This window comes from Dinoponera quadriceps, unplaced genomic scaffold (assembly GCF_001313825.1).
Source record: "Dinoponera quadriceps isolate SergipeBrazil2010 unplaced genomic scaffold, ASM131382v1 scaffold248, whole genome shotgun sequence".
Lineage (NCBI taxonomy): Eukaryota > Metazoa > Arthropoda > Insecta > Hymenoptera > Formicidae > Dinoponera > Dinoponera quadriceps.
Genome location: NW_014554606.1, coordinates 23,992 through 36,556, shown reverse-complemented (window position 1 = coordinate 36,556; position 12,565 = coordinate 23,992). Strand labels below are relative to the sequence as shown.

Genomic DNA, 12,565 nt, shown 5'->3' with positions numbered 1-12,565 from the left:
GTAAGATGTTGTACGTAGTAAAATAACAATTGCATACTGAAATATTATGAAATAAAGAGAGATAATAAGATATGCAATCGGCAAAATCATTTTCTCCTATGTGCCTCTGTGTATATAAGTGAGTGTATACGAATATTAAATATTTGTCGGAATAAACAGCATTTTAAAAAATTCATATCATATGATTACATGCGCGCAAATGAGCAATATGCAGTTTCGCTGACGTATCTCTGTGAAAACAACCGCAACGGTCGGCTCAGAGGCAAACAACAGATTCGTTATCGTTGGTGCCGACCGTTGCGATGCCGATATTCGAGAGATTGATTGGTGCACTGGACCTGCAAATTGGCGTAGTCAAGGATGCCGTGCGAAAATTGATTTACCGATGCAGCAAAAAGGTTGGACAATTTTTCCGTTATCTCTGCAGATATGACGTCTCTAATTGAAAAGATGAAGCATGCGAGTCGAGGTTTTAGAGATTCAGTTCTACTATTTTCCTTCTTTTTAAATTGCATCGTTTACTATTATCGGGTCAGCAGCAGTGACTCAGCAGGCGAACGTTTCTCGATAGTTGAGAAAGTAACCAATCGATTGCGAAAAGAAAACATATATATGCATGTACATACATAGAGCGCGTTAGCAATAGTAATTTGTTTTATTCTGTCATTGTAAAATATCGTCGTTTGCTGCCAGTATGGCAGGTTAACCAAGTAGCTAAAATTGCCAAGTATTTATAAAGATATGATATGCAAGGAGAACACGTGCGTCGCGAATTTAATATCGATAGTCGTATAAAATTTGAAAAAAGATTCACATCATGAAAAACGATAATGGGATTAGCCTGTTGAATTTGTTCCATCACAGAAACTTAGTTCAAAAACCGACGAGAGCAAAGATCTGTTTGGTTCGTAAGATTCTCAATCGTAATTTTGGACTTGCCATTTTTACACAATATTTTTCCTCCTTTTCGTAAAGATTATCGTTTTTCCATCGTTACTGTGTGTGATGATTGATTACTTTGAAACCTTTTGCTTTAGCTATGGTTGAAGAAAAGCAGAAAGAAAATAACGCAAAGGGACAAAAAGTAAAGATAGAGGAAGATAAATGTGGTTGCGAGAAGACGCCAAGCGATGTCTGTATTTTGGGAACACTTGGAAAGGGAAAGATGGCGAAAGAAACATGTAGTATAGAAAAGACGACGAAAAATCAGTTGCTCCGAGTCAACGAAAAGATCAGTTCATCCAAGTTAACAGAGATGATTAACAATTCTGTTAAAGAAGCCATGCAAAGTATCGCGAAACACTACTCAATGGTATTTACTAAGATGCAAACATCCACGATGCATTTAAAAGCAAACTGAAAAAAGATGGTAACATCCCGGAAAATATTACTTGAAAGTTAAAAAGCTCTTAAATTTATTTAAAAGCGTTACAATCAATCGTAAATTACGTAGCTATGAAGTCGAGTCGGGGTTGACAAGTAAAGATTTGTTTGAAACAGGAGAAAAACAAATTGACTTTTCCATCTTCGAAAGAGTCCAAAGAGAAAAGTCGCGAGTTTCAATCTAGAGTAGAGGAGGAGGGGGAGAAAGAGGAAGAAGAAGAGAAGCAATGTTGCAAGAATCCGTCCAATGTTCGCGACAATCGAGGCGCAACAAGAACGCGTTACTTTTCACACCAATGTGACAGTTTACTCGCCTATGGCGATCCATATGTCGAAACGCACCAACGTACGACACCGTCTGTGTCTGTGAAAAGTAAGAATAAAAGGTACTCGAATTCGGCGAATAACGGCGTTAACGCTGACAATCGTAGAATGACCGGAAATGTCAACATATATATCTGCTCGGAGACTAATGACAACAGTCAGGTAAGTTGATTATCTTTCTCTGCTAAATGTAAAATATCAAGAAACGACACACACATTTCTCGCGAGAGAAATTTATTATTTTCTATTGTATATATATATACAATGACACCGATGAATATATGACAGCAAGTCACAATCGTAGTCACAATCGATCATTTTACACATGCGTGTATATATAGGACAGGAAAAAATTGGGAGCTCAAATCGACGTAACTTCCAACGCAAGTATCAACTCGAGACGCGTCAGTGTCAGCAACGCGTCATCGTGTAAATTGATAAATGGTATACGAGAGAAACGGAAGAAAATACAAGCGCAGCAACCGCCCAATTCCATCCAGCAAGAAAAGCGAGAGAGAAGCGACGATAGCATCGTCCGCGATAGTATTGAAACGTGGCCTGAGATCTGCCATAGAACGAAGTCGAGCGACAGGGATGATGGATGTCAGGTGGGCACCCAAGTTAGCGATCAAGGGGAATGCAAAGATACGATCTCATCGACTCAAGATGCTCGTTGTCGCGAAAATACGAATTTCAGTAGCAGCGCGAATCAGGACGATTCTGTTATATTCCCGTGCGACGATTTTCAGTCGTCTTATCCCTCGGAAGTAAGATTACCGAGCGAACGGAAGGATCGCAGGAATGACTGTGTTTGCGGAAGAACAACGTATAAACTGCCGACACGTATCGGTGTGCGCGACGCGATCGATGGATGGTTACTAAAATCGATTTACACGGATCGCACCGCGTGTTTCGCAGACGATTCCAACTATATACGAAATAAGAAGTTTCGGGTACTAAATCGTAAAAACTCTTGGGAGAAACTGAGCTACGAGCTGCCGCAACGACCGATCGAACGTCGAAGCGGAAGACAGCAGCAGCCAAAGTTGCGATGGTCCACCTGTAGCTGCATCGCGGAGGAGAAGGAAGAAGATTACTGCACAAACGTTGACGAAACGTTGACGAACGTCGAGCCCTCTGAAAATGTATGCCGAGTAATTTGCGGCGAGTCGACTGAGCGGAATGCGATCTCGCTTAACAATGTTGGAGCAACTTGTTTCGAGGAAGCTCGAATGTGCGGGACGACGCTTGAAAATTCGCAAGAACCTCTGAAAGTAACGAGAGTCTGTAAGAAGTTGCTCTCTGAAGAGCTTTCACGAGATATCATACACGAGACGATAGAACCGAAAGATCTTCCGGAAGAAAAAACGGCCGGTTTGCGAGAGAAGCCCAAAGTCCCAAACGAAGATCCAAAGGATACAATTTGTAAGATTATTGACTTGGACTTTGCCAACCGAGACGAGGGCAAACCAACCGCGAAAGATGCAAAAGATAAACTCGCGAAAGAGAGGATAAAGGATAGCACAAACGATTTAAACAACCGGAAGGGGAATGTCGTGCTAAATGCTGAAAGAGCGACGATACAGTCCGATGAGGATAACAATATTGTCCACGATCATTTTGTCGAACATAAAAAGAAAAAGGTTGTTTGGCCCGTAATCAGGGATTTGAAACCATTAGATCGAGATTCCGCAACGTTTTCAAACGAGCTTAGCGGTCGGCCTGATTATTCCTCGAATAGCAATACGATGGAAATCCCAAGTGTGAAGAATCTTGTTGATCGAAAAAAAAATCTAAGGACGCGATTAAAGATGCCTCTGCTTCGACCGAGCCATTTTCAATCAGTACCGAGGAATCCTGTTGAGGGAGATTTTACGTCAATTGAAAGTAAACAAGAGATGAAAGAGAAGAAAGTGGAAAAGTCAAAAGAAGAGGACAATAAGAATTCGAAAACAATAGAACCGTTAGAGAAGAAGAATACGCTGCTACATCGATCTCTGGAAAAATTGTTAGATGTAATTCGGCGCCGTAAAGCCATAGGGCGATCTAAAGATGGAAAGGAAACGAGGCGGGATGATTCGATGAAAATGACGAGGGTTCCGTTGAATCGAATTAACGACGACGAGAAAGACCGACGAGATATTGGTGAAAGAGCGCGTAGATCGCCGAGACTTCTGCTTGCAAACAAGCACGGTGAATTCTAAATTAATTTGTAATTTGGTATTTAATTACCGTAGAGCCCCTACGCGCACAGCGTTAAATTTTATCTTGCACGTACGACGCTAAATCATATTACGCGAATATATAATTGTGTGTGTGTGCAAATAGAAGTACAACTATAACTATATATGTGCTCGCATAACGATGCGACATTTTAATTTTAATGTCGATAAATATTTAATGTAGTATATATATGTAAAAATATTAAGCTGTTATTGGCTGATTCGACGTTGCATCGATATATCGTGTCATGATTATGTTCGCAGAAACAGCTGGGAATGGTGCGTTCGTCGAAAGTCCAAAACCGACTGCACTTGTAACAGACGTAACTACACTCACCAATGAGAAAGTGGATAGTACAAATCAAACAGTATCTTCAAAGTCTAAATTATTGCGCATCATTGCGGCGAAAAGATCGGATTTTCGACCAATTAAAACAACGGAACCTCGAGAGACCGAGAGGAAAGCCATTAGCGATGAAATTACCAGAAGCGAACGTGTCGATCGGGACGAGACTATTTCTATATCAAAAGTCATGGAGGCAGACAAAATCACGGAGTCGATCGTAAGCGCGGTCCAAGATGTGGGTGACACACCGGAAGATGCGGTTGATGCCTCGAAAGGTGAAACAACAGTGCGCTACGTGCGGTGCCCGAGGAAGAAAGTGGAAGAAGAGTCTATTTCTTGTGAACGCGAAATACACTTTGAGCCGCAGAGTGGTTTGCGCTTAGTTACCGAGCGCGCAAAGTGCAACGACCTCAGTCTCGTGGACTGTTTTCGCAAGCACAAACAACTGGATGCGGAAAACGAGCGCGCGCCGACCGAGTATCTGAAGAGTTGCTCCAAGACTGACGAACTGAGATTTCATGGTGTATCGCGCGTTTGCATCAATTGTCGCGAGGGAGCACGGGAGGAATGTAAGAAGACCCATTGTCGCAGAGAAAGATCCGGTGGATGCGGAAAGTGCGGATATAGGTAAGTTAGAGTGCTTTTTTTACACTGTACACACAATTCGGATGCTTGCTAAGATGAAAATAACACATACGCAAAGTCCAGACAGTAATGGAGCATTGCCGGTGAGTTGCATTGCCGTTAATCGCCGAAAGAGAGACGAGCGTTGTCGCAAGAAGCCGATGATTTGTCTGTATTGCGACAATCCGCGAGGCGAGTGCACATGTACAGCACCGATCGGCAAATGTCCAAGCTGCGGCTTGCCATCGGATGTCTGCGATTCTCAGGACCACCATGCAATTCGCGAACATATTGGCGCAAGAGCGAACAAAGGTGGAACGATTCGCGTCACCAGTTGGAAGCCGAAGAGGGAAATCAGACGATATTTCGCGAGAAACGAGCCGGACAATTGTTACGAGAAACGCTTTGAAGAGCTACCTTATCAGCGGTTGGACGTCTTCTCGAATGTGATGAACGAACTGCAACGGAAGATGAGCGAGACCGTGTGCTGCACACGATGCAGGAGGAATTCCTGCGGTGGCTCGCAGGTCAATTCGGATGAGGGAAGAAGGAGGGTCGAGGGTTACGTGAGGTATGCAAATATACCGCGGGAACAAAGATTTTCCTCGACGATGAGAGATCGGTCTCGATGATAAGGAAGAGAAAAGCTAGTGGAAAGTAAAGCCGTCGAGACAAACTGTACGAACTATGTTTTTTGTATTTTTCAAACATATATTTCTTTTTCATCAACTTAAGACATTTTTACCATCTGTTCGACGAACATTTCACAATGTCATCACTGTAATCAATATAATTATACCTGTTGAATTTCTTTGCGGATTTTTTACACCGTCAACTACGAAGCGTAGATGCACCAAAGCGGGAGAAGCTAAAAGGAAAACGTCCAATGACGGTCGCGGTGGGTCAAGAGACAAACGTGATGGAGGCATTGTTGAAACATTGATACCGATTCGACATACCGGTCGTGTTTGCGATTCGTCGGTCTGCGGGAAAAGCCGCATGGCTATCTACGAGAGGCCACTGGCAAAGTGCTATTATTGCAAGAGCTCACCTTGAATGCAAGGATCTAATTGTTAGCGATGTGTGTACGTATAAATTTTCATTATAAAGTTTTTTCGCGCGATCAAATATATGCGTTCAAGATATAAACAACATCTAGTTGAAACGATAAAGATTTTTCAAATTTTAAGCAACAGATATCGACGGCGTGCTATTTATCTCATCAATGAGGTTCGTACACGAGGCCCTCGTATTGCCTGTTGTTTCTGTTTTATTGCATTCTTTTCTGCAGCTGCATCTTAGCGAGGTAGCCTGGTTACGGAGGCTGCGCGCAGGTGATTCACCGAATTATACACGCGAGAGAGAGAGAGAGAGGCAAAGAGCGAACACGAAAATATTATCGCCGTGGGTGAAAAAAGGTAAATTATTAATTTAGTCGAATCAATCCTATGATATAGATTAAATAGATTCCAGACAATCTAAAACGACGTATATTCATTTTTTATCTCGATCGCTTGCTTTCTTAATCCGAGTGTTATGCCAATGAATAGCGTTTTGTTAATTCGTTTATATACATTCCCGGTAAAACAGTTGACAAAACAAATTGGGAAGGTTGCGACTTTCCTCGCAATATCTCCCTGAAATATCGAAATGGTCGGTAAAGAGAGAACTCTCTCTCTTTCGAGATAAATATAAATATAGAATATACTCGCTCGAATATACGAGATGTTTGTCAATTGCGTGTATGATATGTGCAAGAGATATATTAATGTTGATACGATATTAATCTTTCTTCGGGAAATAAAGAGATAAAAACTCGGACACGCACGTACGTATATATTTCTGTACATTTTGTGCGTCACAAAAGATTTCATTACTTTTAGGAATCGAGAAATTCAAAACATATTATTAACGCGTCAGTAATCGTCACATGATGTGATAACGGCTGATGAATATCGGAACTCAAATATGGCACGAATATAAGACACATTTGTCCAATATTCAATCATTCTTTCCACTTGCGTTAAATACTCGACATAAGTGGGAGCATCCATCGTGTGTCAATTATTTTACACGCTCACACGTGCGCGCGCGCAGCCGGTAGATTAAAAGCATGCAATATTTTTTGTCGAGGAATTTCGCCACGCATTCCGCATGTAATGGGAGAATTTGTTTTTAGTAACGCTCGGGAAGAAGATACGATTTTCTACATTGGATACGAGATGCGTTGCAGAAACTTATCGTGGACAAAGTGTTGCAACCTTTAATCTGCTGACTATGTTTGTGTATGTGTATTAAAAATAATATTAAAAATGTAATTTTTACATAACATACGAAAAGCCGAAAAAGTCGCATATTATTTGCATGTTTTTTAATGAGCCGCAAGTTGAACTTGTTTAGTTTTTATTTAGAATGTACTATCGGTTCATCATTGAAAAACAAACATTAGAAATTTGTGATACTTTAGGCTTCCGCGCTGCGGAGAAATACTTGACGACTGTCACTTTGTGTGACTTCTGGGTTGCGATCGATTTGTTTCCGACGTTTCGTAAACATTCCAGTTCACGAAACGAATGAAGGAGGTAACTCGGAAGAGATAAATCGAGCGTTAGAAAAATTCGTCTTTTTACAAGTAATGTCGATGATAAAATATTATAGTAAGCACAAAGGGGTGAGGAAGGGAAGGAAGGAAGGAGACAGTGGGAGGGAGGGAGGGAGCGAGGGAGGGAGGGAGAGAGAGAGAGAGAGAACATGACGGGAGGAGGGGAAGGAGCGATAGAAGACAAGATGGAAAATTTGGAAAATATCGTCTTCGCTGCCCGGTCGACCGGGAGGAGGGGACACGTCGTACCGACATATAAGACGCTGCGGCTACTCCATACTAGATCGAGCTGTAGCCGGATAAAGACAGAGAGTTAAGCGAGATAGAATACGGAGATTAATACAATCTCTCGCGGTTAGTCAAACTAACGGTCAAAATCCAGCGAGAAAGGGCGTAAGTTTTTTTCCTTACCTTCGTACCGGCGCTACAGGTGGGTTCTCGTTGGTTCACGGGACGAATCGAGAGTCGACCACGAAACGGCTACGAGTCAGCCACGTTTCAACGTTCCCCGGCGTACGTTTTTTGCTGCTAAACTAAATTCCTTTCGAAACTCATTGCACACCTACGTCGGTGATTTAGTGAACGCGAAAAATTCGAAAACAGTGGGGTAAATAGAGTGTCGCGGAAAAATGGACGTTTCCAACAATCGATTGCTCGATATACCTTATGTCGGAAAATCGCCGGTTCTCCATGAGAATCGAGAAGTTTCTACCCTTCGGGAACTCATCGATGCGCTACACGAAGCTTTCGAGACGGACCACGTGAATATTGATTACGTGCAAGATCTGATGAGGAGCTACAAGAGCAATCCCGTGGATTGGAAGAAATTCGGCAAGTTTGATAGATACAGGTACACATACGTCTAACCTAATATATTTCATGCCTCTAATATTTTCCATACTATACATCGTACGCACGCATGTATTATGCGCATAAAATCAATTTCGACTATTATATCTTAGACACGACACGCTCTTTGGTACATTCGATCAGTCGATGCCAAGATACTGCTATTCCGCGAGGAATACAGTAATATATTTCGGCTATTTATCGTCTAGTTGAATACCGGCACCTCGCAATTACGGTACTATTGTATGACTCGATATAACATGTAACGGTAGTCGTCACTTGAGGAACGACGTACTCCGACACATTACTAAACTAAAGCCTGGATAAATATTTTCGGCGAATGACGCATTTTTCATAAGCGTAAGTGGAATGCGCATCATCACGCCACTAGGAATCGTAAAATGAAATTAACACGACAAAGTTCAGGCCGGGTTATCTGTTTTCGCCCCCGTTGCGGCATCTCTCTCTCTCTTTCTAATCGTTCGTCTCGCGTAAATGTAAACAGATTTTAGTAACCTTGTTTCGAAACGATCCGTGACGTTCCTAATATGGATGGTGGATCGGTGAAAAACACGAAAATCGTTGCAATTGAATTTGGTCATGGCTTGAATTTTCTTTCCGTTTCTCAACACGATTGATGCAAATAATATGTGTCTACAGACAATATGTAGTAACATGTAGTCCGAGTGTATATATGTAATCGCGAGAAATAATTATTTCGTTTATAAATAAGAGCTGGTTCATGGAGCTGTTTTCTAGAGCGCTCGAAAGATAATTACATGTAATTAATTAATCTCGTAAGTATCTCGTAAGTATAATTAATCACTGCCGGTAGATTAAACTGCTCCAGGCTAAAGTAAAATTACGTATATCCGCGGCATTATTCTCGTTCGCAAATCTTACAAGTCATAAGATGAACTTACTTATTGCTTGTTTAACGCACGATCTCGCCAAGTATCTTTATTCGCACGATAAGAGGAACAGAGAGTTCTAGAATTATTAGGCACCGCCAACAATGTTATCGTTACAACGAACCGCGCACGATCTAACTCGTATTTTCATATATACAGAGTAACTTTCATACAAAATTTTAATTAATCGATTCATCGGCAGAATTGCCAACTGCAATTCCTAGCTACTTTCAGTACTGATAAAAAAACCAATGTACATGTTGTAACAACATTACTGGAGCCAATAATACTCCACTCTGCCAGATTTCAAATATAAGAGAGAGAGAGAGAGAGAATATTGTCTTGCTCATTTTAACAACAAACTGTTCCATGTGGTTAATCGCAGAAATTTATCGGAATTGTATTTAAATAAATAAAAATCACTTGAAGCGATCTACTTGAAGCACATACTTTTAAGTTATTATTGTTACCTAACTCAAGGGACATCCGCACGTATTGTAATCTCTCAACAAAAAGCGGTTTCTCAATAAAATATACTTCTTGACGCACATCTCAGATATTTTTCATACTTAACACGTTTAAGTAACGTTTACGTAACGTTTACGTAATAACGTTTGCATATACGATTTTGTGTCGCAAGTTCTTTGAAAAATAAAATTATATAAAACTAGCGGAAATAACAGTCTTTGAGAAGAACCGTGTTTGTCGCGTGCTTGTCGGCGACGTTGCGTAGTCATCGATTGTATGACAAATTCTTTCGACCGATTAGGCGAGCGACCGTAAATGAGAAATGAAAATGAGTTAACGAGTTTGCGAGATAACGAGCACCTTGGATACAGGTGGGATTAGAATACGCAGTAGCCGAGATCGACGTGACACGGGAAAGTACGGAAACTGTTGCGAGCGTTTTACCGGTTTTGCCGTGTATATGTCAACACAAAGTAGAGCATAATAAATATTCCTTTTGCCAAAATTATTTCGCAACGAAATCATTTTTAGAAGGATAAATTTCAACAGAATATCGCTTATGGATTTGTGATTCGTAGCTTTTCATAGAGACTAAAAAATTGAAGAATCTGAACACACAAGAACGATCGACTCATGAATAGTTGGTTACACACTTTCCACTTTGCACGTCTCCCTCCTCCGTATGCATCGATGTAGTCGAAGCTAGAAAATTTATATCTATATCGACGCAATATAATATTCCCGGTTCGTAAAGCGTTCGGAAACTTTCGATTTGCTTCGCATATACGGAAATTGAAAACCATCAATACATAAATTCGGGTCAACTTATATATTAATACAACGTACAAATAATGTTTTTCTCTCGGAGATAATGAATTGAATACAGGTAAATTCATAATAATAATTTCAAACACATGTTGCGCGCAAAAGGCAACAATCGATTGTTTCACAGCGTTCTTCATTTAACGTGCACGCGATGTTATGTACGCATGTAAATAACAAATAATTAATACGTAATTAAAATAGTTCGCGGTTATATACACACACGCTATCATCACGATTAATATTTGTGTCGGTGGATATAAACATTGATATGAAAGAAGTGTCGTGATATATATATGTATATATATACGAAATTCGGCAAGTTGATTGGTGCGCATGATATCGCGATGTGTTCGAGATCTATGGATTATTAAAAATATTCGCATATTAAGATTTCAAGCCAAAATCATTAAACAACAATGTGAGAAAATTCAATGAGAAATTCTAAATATGTATGGAACGAATATTTCGATAAGGAATATTTTCAAAGTGATGAAATCCGTCACGTGTAATCATGTGATGTTTTGTGCGCAGGTATACGAGGAACCTTGTTGACGAAGGAAATGGTAGGTTTAATCTCATGGTACTATGTTGGGGCGAAGGGCATGGATCGGCCATACACGATCATGCCAACGCACATTGTGTGATGAAAATTCTCCAAGGACAATTGTGCGAGGTGAAAAAATGATGATTTCCATTTTTGGAACTATTTGTGTCACTATTGATAACTCGATGGTGTCGTACAATATATACGCACGCATATAATTAAGATATAAAATTACGTTTGTTTTTACCCGTTAGACGAGATACGCGTGGCCTGATACATCCAAAACAGAACATGGTACGCATTCATCGGAGGAGTTGAGAGAACTTGAAAGGAATACCCTCGATACGAACGAGATCTGTTATATCAATGGTACCCAAATATTTTTCGTCAAGTTTTCAAATGTTTAATGTATTAATTTTATTTGAAACATAAGCAACCTTCACAACGTTTTTTCATAACTCACATGCGGCCATCGCGCACGGTTATTGATTTTTACAAATGTTAAATTACTGCGCGATAATTAATTTTTAATGGAATTTATACATGTTAACGATCAATCCATATACAGTCAGTATAATACGTTTTGCACGCATATATATACTTAAAATGAACTGTTAGTGTTTCTTTTTGTTTGAGATTCCATGGGTTTGCATCGTGTTGAAAATCCAAGCGCAACCAATCCTGCCGTTTCCTTGCACTTGTATTCGCCACCGTTTTCGACATGTTCCGTGTTTAACAAGCAAACTGGACAAAAGTCGGCGTGCAAGGTCACATTTTGGTCAAAGTACGGTGAAAGAAGGAATCGGGTAAGAAAAATACCTATACGAGAGGGTCAAAAATTGCCCGTCTGTGTGTGATTCTCAATTGTGCGATTTAATTTGGTGTTGTGAGTCACGCTTGGTAAATTACAACAATTACAAAAGTATTAATACGATCTAATTATAGGAAATTCAAGACGCCAGAACTCCAGAAGATAATTAACATCAGCAAGGACGGACCACTCATTTACTGGCAATATTTCGATTAAGCGCATCCGTATGGACATGATTCGTTTCAAATAAGCATTGACAATATTTCTGTGGATAAAAATAAATATTAACGGAGAAAATTTAGTTATATCGCGTGCACGCGTATATCGTTAATTATTTTTAAGTGCTTAAGTTTATTTGTGTGCATAGACATAAGAAATTCTGTTGAATATTTTGGTGTAAAATTAACCATTGCCTTTACTACACCACTTTCTTTACAGAAACAAGTTGTCCTAACACATGTTATCGAATAAAAATAAAAGACACGTGAACGAAAAAAAAATACTTTGCATTTAAGCTGGTAATTATCGTCTCAAAATTCTCATCTTCTCTTCTCCATTTCTTTCTTAGGTTAACAATAGAAGCAATTTACATGATACACGATCTTGCACGTATGTATTTTCAGTAATAGACGATTCATATTTGTAGCCGATACGGC

The 12,565-nt window shown here is 40.1% G+C and overlaps 2 protein-coding genes across 2 annotated transcripts; both read left to right on the top strand.

The window, feature by feature from the left end:
• Positions 1–6,237, top strand: LOC106752277. Its single transcript, XM_014633854.1, has 4 exons — positions 1–398; positions 4,194–4,902; positions 4,979–5,470; positions 5,748–6,237. The coding sequence occupies exons 1-4, from the start codon at positions 386–388 to the stop codon at positions 5,953–5,955; spliced, it is 1,422 nt and encodes a 473-aa protein (XP_014489340.1). The 5' UTR covers positions 1–385; the 3' UTR covers positions 5,956–6,237.
• Positions 6,238–7,765: 1,528 nt separating this feature from the next.
• On the top strand, positions 7,766–12,401 carry LOC106752367 (cysteine dioxygenase type 1). The gene is made up of 5 exons (XM_014634026.1): positions 7,766–8,351; positions 11,086–11,227; positions 11,353–11,467; positions 11,735–11,904; positions 12,044–12,401. Exons 1-5 carry the CDS (start codon positions 8,131–8,133, stop codon positions 12,077–12,079), a joined length of 684 nt encoding a protein of 227 aa, XP_014489512.1. The 5' UTR covers positions 7,766–8,130; the 3' UTR covers positions 12,080–12,401.
• The last annotated feature ends 164 nt before the right edge of the window (positions 12,402–12,565 follow it).